This window comes from Lupinus angustifolius, chromosome LG04 (genome assembly GCF_001865875.1).
Source record: "Lupinus angustifolius cultivar Tanjil chromosome LG04, LupAngTanjil_v1.0, whole genome shotgun sequence".
NCBI lineage: Eukaryota > Viridiplantae > Streptophyta > Magnoliopsida > Fabales > Fabaceae > Lupinus > Lupinus angustifolius.
The window spans coordinates 22,462,911-22,469,473 of NC_032012.1; the positions used below are offsets into that span (position 1 = coordinate 22,462,911).

General features: G+C 30.3%; 1 protein-coding gene and 1 long non-coding RNA gene across 4 annotated transcripts in view; one reads left to right on the forward strand and one right to left on the reverse strand.

The window, feature by feature from the left end:
* Positions 1,172 to 3,513, reverse strand: LOC109344878. Its single transcript, XR_002107355.1, has 3 exons — positions 3,168 to 3,513; positions 2,342 to 2,424; positions 1,172 to 1,353 (listed from the first exon to the last, which is right to left on the reverse strand). It is a non-coding gene; the product is annotated as an uncharacterized LOC109344878 (long non-coding RNA).
* Positions 6,222 to 6,563, forward strand: part of LOC109346264 (SWR1-complex protein 4-like) — a 6,074-nt gene continuing 5,732 nt past the window's right edge. For 2 of the 3 annotated variants that reach the window (XM_019585732.1, XM_019585733.1), the window contains exon 1: positions 6,222 to 6,466. In XM_019585732.1, coding sequence (XP_019441277.1) covers positions 6,362 to 6,466 — 105 coding nt within the window. In that variant the 5' untranslated portion in view covers positions 6,222 to 6,361. The remainder of the gene's footprint in view (positions 6,467 to 6,563) is intronic. The other variant, XM_019585734.1, reaches the window with a different exon arrangement.

Genomic DNA, 6,563 nt, shown 5'->3' on the forward strand with positions numbered 1-6,563 from the left:
ATTCGTACGATCTGTACCTTATATGAGGTCCTCATTCGCCTCAATCTCAGCTCCACTCATGGTGAATACCTTGCCATTGGCCTTTGGTCTTGCTGCTTGTACCGTGTTCACTTCTTCCTTTATCCGTTGTGGGCACATCAGCTTGATATGACCCGGTTGATTACAGTGAAAGCACATTGTACACTTGAAACCATAGTGCATTTTGTTGCACTTGAAACTCAAATATAAAATATCAATACAACAAAAATATCATTTAGTCACGGTAATAACTGTGGCTAGTGATAAACAAATTGTAGCTAACTGAGTTAGCCACGGTTACTGCAACTGAAGCAATCAATGGCATTGCTAAATATTAGTCATGGTCATTTTGTAATATTGCTATGTTCCCCAAAGTGTGGTAACATATAATTTTCCACGGTCCTATTTAATCTGCTACCGTTATAATCGTGGCTAATTTGATGATTTAACCTTTGAAATGTTAGTGCAAATGATTACCACCTTTCAACTATGGCTAATTAATTAGCTACGATTTATTTAATTTTCGTATATATTCCTTTTCGGATCTTATTGTTCCGATTGGGTAACAATATTTATATTCAATAATAAAATGGTAAATGATAATACTAAGAAATTAATAATTGATACTAATTGAAATTTGTAAAAAAAATTAATCCTAAGACATTGGACATCCTACTGCACCTGATAAATATATATATAAATAATTGTGTAATTTTAAATATATCATTCGAGTTTGGGATGGGTTTACCTATACCAAACCCGAATCCGAAAATTATAATCAGGTAAAACCTGAACCCAATCACAATGGGTTTTCCTCGTTAAATTCAGCACTACAAGAAATTTGCCATATAATAACAGAAAAAAACCCTAAGTAAAAGATAAAAATCCATTGGTATAGCCCCAAAAACCTATATCTACGGGCACTTTTCTCCGTCGTGAATAAGTCGCTATACCTACGATTTATCGTCCATAGGTATAAGTCTTGGCTATACCAACCATCTTTATCTTCCGTAGGTATAAGTCTTAAGCTATACTAAGAATTTATTTCCACGGTTAATTTGTATGATTTTTTAAATCTATAATATTTGACGCAAATACTCGTAACAATGATAAATTTTTATTACAGAGAATTAATGTGACATAACATAGTTGGTTGAGTTATAACTCAACCTTCATTATTAATCCAAATACAACTTTAAATCCAAAAAGTTAAAAATAGTCTCATATTACACTTCAAAAATAAAATACATGATAAATATCCTAAATGTTATAAGCTCCCTATGGTCCTCTTGCATCCAAACATGTACTAGACATACTTATAACATTATTATTTGCCTGAAATAACAAAATAAAACATTAAGTTGGAACAGTCAAAACATTAGAATTTGCATAAAATAACAAAATAAAATATTTAGCATTACAATAATATGTGACAAACACTACACTCCATTTCTGTACTAATAAATCTAGAACTAGTCCAATCTTGAAAAATCATTTGAGTTTTGTTTTGTGAGATTAATTTCCAAAGTTGGGAGAGAGTGTGAGTAAACTAAGTACATAGTGTGAAGGAGTTGAGTTGAAGAAGAAGAGGAGGGTCCTACTGCTTAGTTTTTGGATGGTCTTTATCAATGATGTTTACTTGGATGGTGGTGCTAGAGTGGTGACTCTTAAATTGACTCACTTAATCAATATCATATTTGTTGATTATTGCTATGGATTTTAATCAATAAAACAAACCAATATCTAATCTTCTAGCTCTCAGTCCTTTTCCTTTCATTTCATTTCACATTCTCCTTTAAGTCTTTTTCATCACTGAAAGCATTTGGCATTGGATGAAAAGGGAAAGATAGATCTTAGCATGAGGAGGCATTCAATAGTGAGTTTTCTTTCATTGCTCCTTTCTCAATCATCTTCTGTCCCATCATATGAAGAAGCATGTGAATTATTACTATTAACACCATTTATAATATTATTGTTTAGCAATAATAATGAGTAATTACCAGAACATATGACGAAATGTAATAAAATTTTTATTGATGTCTTTGTTTTATGGAACCAAATAGAACAGAGACACTGCTAGGGAATTTTTTTGAGACAAAGGCTTTTTGTTTTGATAAGTTAAGAATTAGGGAATTTTTTCAATACATATATCTACCTAACTACCTGAATCAAACTTCTCCAAGATCTAGGCACTCCAAATTGGATTTAATGACATCCTACTCATGCAAGAAAAGCTTTAACCGAGTAGGGATATATTATGTAACTATGTGTGTCATTGTGACAAACATGTTGAGTGCAATTCCTCCTAAAAATTATAACTTACCTTAGTTCCTGATGAAGCCCACTTTCAACAAAAGAATTAAGAATCCTTCTTGTATGCCAATGATATCAAAGCTTGCTTGTTCCCTATATCACAACAAAAGAAGACAACATACCATAAATCATATTAGTTTTTAATAGTTTTCAAGGTTCTTTGTTAGGTACAATAGTGTTCAAGGTTCTTCGAAATTAGTAAATCTATTTTAAGTTTTTGGAAATAGGAAGATAAGCTTATGAAATAAAAGCTAAAAAATAACTATACATACACATGAGGACTGAAACTAAGATGAATGTTGAAGCACATAAGCATGATGAGATAAGTCCACCATGGAATCTTGTGGGGACAAACACAAACCGTGAAAAAAGAAATATCATAGCCATCTATATTACATTTTCCACCTATGGAACACAACAATGGTGGTGCATAAAATTAACAACTCAGAAAGCCACCCAAATGGTGGAATCAGTTAGCATAACATATGAAAAAAGATCACACTCTAGGTACTTGCATGAATTACAGTAGCAACAACAATTTAATTACATTCAAAGAAGCTTTTATGGATACTAGCATCAAGTACATACAGAAAATTAACAAATACGATTATAAGTACTTGTCCTACCCTAATATTAATTCATCTTGGCCTTAGTGGCAACATAGAATGTTCATCTCGCAGTTCTAAAAAAACACCTAACAAAAATCCACTATGAAGCTGACATTCCAGTAACAAAAAAACTTCATCCATCCTACAGATATAAATGAACTTAAGAAACGAAATTTCCCCTAACTGAAATAAAAAATAAAACCCTTGAATCCCCTACAAAGGACTTACATGAATCCACTATGACTCACATGAATAGCTCACTTTGGAATCCCTCGCATGTACTGAATCGCTCACTTTGGAATTCCACGATCCTCTTTCTCTCTCCCGTGTCATAAACAAGAATTGCTTAACACTTACACACTTCTAATAGTAAACAAAAGATGATAATGAAGGAAAGATGAGAAGAAAATATGAGAAAGTATGGTTGTTATTCCATAGGTGAACAAGTTCTAGAAGTTGCAGACCAAGCGGTACATATTCCAAAGGATACCCTTCCAATTCAAAAGTTTTAATGAACTAGAAAGGGTTTCGGTGGATGGAAGAGATTAGGAGAGAATTTGATTTGCAAAAGAAGAAAGACTAGGAATGAGAAGAAAAGATGAGAAGCCTTTGGTTTGGAATTTTATCTCCAGAGATAATTTATTTCCTTGAGCCACTAAAAACAACAAAAGATGTGTGTACTATTTTGTTTTGTTTTAGAAATATTTTATAGAAAATAATTAAATGTAACATATGTCATGATTTTAGTGATCGTAAAGATATAATTTATCTCATTATATCATGAAATATTTTATTCTCAATAATAAAATAGATTATAATATACTCATGAGAGTAGACATAGGAATTGACCAATCTATACCTACAATTTTTGAAGTCATCATTAAAACATATAATTACTACCTAGATATATGTAGATATATTATACTTATACTTACAGTATAATATACGTCCATATGTATATTGTATCTATATCAACAGTTTTAGTTGTTGTTACTAAAAACATCTGTAGGTATATGGCAAATTTCTTATAGTACGGGTTGTTATCAAATAGGAGAAAATTATACTCACATCCCGAAGTTTTAGTAATATTACACAAATTACTTATCTTTTTGCCCCTATACAAATTACCTCTAATTTATATATATACATTACTATGACTATCCATGTAGGACCGATTATTATAAGGGTCAATATCTCTCATTATTTTTAGTTTGCTATAAAATAATTTAAACAATGTCTCCTTAAATTTTTTGATGCATTTTGTTTCCTGCTCAATGACGGTGGGAGGATCTCATAATGGCAATTCAGACCCAAATTCAAGGCGATAGATCGTTAGAATGGGAGTCATGATGCCAAATCTGAGGTTACAAATCCAAAGAGAACCATGATAATGATGATTAGGACTAACCCTTATAAATGTGAAGGAGTTAGATTTTTTAATATAAGAATAAGAATAAAAATTATTTGGGTAAATAAAATAATTGATAAAGAATTAAATTGAGGGTTAGCCTTTAGTGAATTAAATATGAATTTATTCAACATTCATTAAAAATGTAAAAAAATAGTAAATTAGACTACAGTCCCGGATGAGTAATAACAATAAATTAGTGAAAACATATTTCCTCCAGATTTCTATGAATTTTTTAAACAATCCTATCATTTTTTTAAATAGCTAATTTGCTGAAAATATTTTGCTTGGAATTCTCATTTCATTTATTTTCTTAAAATGAATAAGAACCATCATTTTTTCCTATGAAATGTCAAGAGTGATACTGATGATGACATGGAGCGATGATGATGGATTCTAAGGTTGAGGAAGGCGAGGACCACAATTTGGGGTTAGAGGCGATGATCCTCGTTCATGATGTGGTGATGGTAGTGTTACTATCGCGATTCACTAAACGAATCCGAGCAAAGGTAGAGGCGGGACAATGAAGTACACCAACCACAAATCCATAGAGAGAAGAAAACTCATGAAGACTAGAGATGATAATGAAAATCGAACATATGCGTATTCGTATGAACCCAACCCAAATTTAATGGAAAAAATCATATGTGACTGAGTTCAGGCTTGGATTTAGTATAAGTAGTACCCTACTCGAACTCATCCTAAATTCGAATGATATATTTAAAATTCCACTTATATATTTATTTGTCATCATGTGCAATGAGAAAACCCAATATTTTATCTTTGTGTGAATTTGACTTCCCCAATAAAACAGTAAAAGTATGACGCAATTATCAAGATAGATGGCAACAAAATGTTTTGGCAATTGTTAGAATAGAAACACAACAAATTATTACTTTATAAGAAACACATTCTCTTCCATTTTATGATATCACAACTATATATATATATATAAATAATGGTTTTAGGTTTTCATTTGAATTTAGGTTATCCAAAACCTAATGAGGTCAGGAATGCTAATTTTATTTTCAATCCTACTAAGTTTGGGTACAGATTTGGTTCAGGTTCTAAATTTTGCATTTAAATTTGGGTAAATACAAAATCATACCAAATCCCACATGTTGTCATTCCTAATCTAGACATCATTTTTATGACAAAGAGTAAAAAAATGTCATTTTAATAAAACAATGATATTGTGAAGTCAATGTTATAAATAGTTTTAAACTCTAAATTAAAATTATTTCTTGCAATTATTTTGCATGAGTGTTAATTTTCCATTCACATATATTAATATCATATTTTTTTTAGTTTTTGTTTATTCTTTTATTGTACCAAAAAATGACAGTTAGAGGATGTAAATTACATTTTCCACATCTTATCCTCATTGATAAGTTCTCATATTTTTATAATATATCTAAATTTATATATACTATTATCACTAATAATAAATTATGTATTTTTAAATTTTTTATTTATTGAGATTGTAAATTTATTGAATCATGAAAATACAGATTGACTGCCAAATATATAGTACAGTTTAATATTATATTTTTTTTATTTTGACAAACATATAACTCACTTCTCCTTTAGTTTATTTCGTTTTAATTTTGGAAAAATCTACCATTAAAATTTAAGAAGTTTGTTGGTTTAAATTACTTGATTTAACTATATTTATAATAAAAGCATGTATATTCAAAATTGAATGATATAAATTAATTTTATTCTATTTTAACGGTTTATTGTATATTTTTTACTCAGATTTGCATATACATGTTAAAATATGTGGAGTGACAGTGTTAAAATATTACTAACATTACAAAAAAAACATTTATATTGTTATTTAATTTACTATTATTTTTAAGATTGGGGAGCATAGAGGTAGAGTAACAGTGGGCAACGTTGTTACTGAATCTCCAAAGTTTGGCGCGTGGAATTGAAGAAGAGAAACCCTATTGAGTGATTATTGCTACTTGGTGTGAATTGAGTTGTAAATTATCCTGAGATTGCGAAAGACATGGCTATGGATTCGAAGGACATCCTTGGATTGTCCAAAAACTCATTCCCAGTCCAACCTCAGCAGAAACAAACTCACATAAAACCAGATGGTATTTCCCGTGAGGTAGGTTTCCCCTTTCCCTTCCACCTTTTTACAAAACCACCCTCTACTTATTTATTTATTGTTATTGCACCTTAGGTTTTATCTAATTTAACATTTC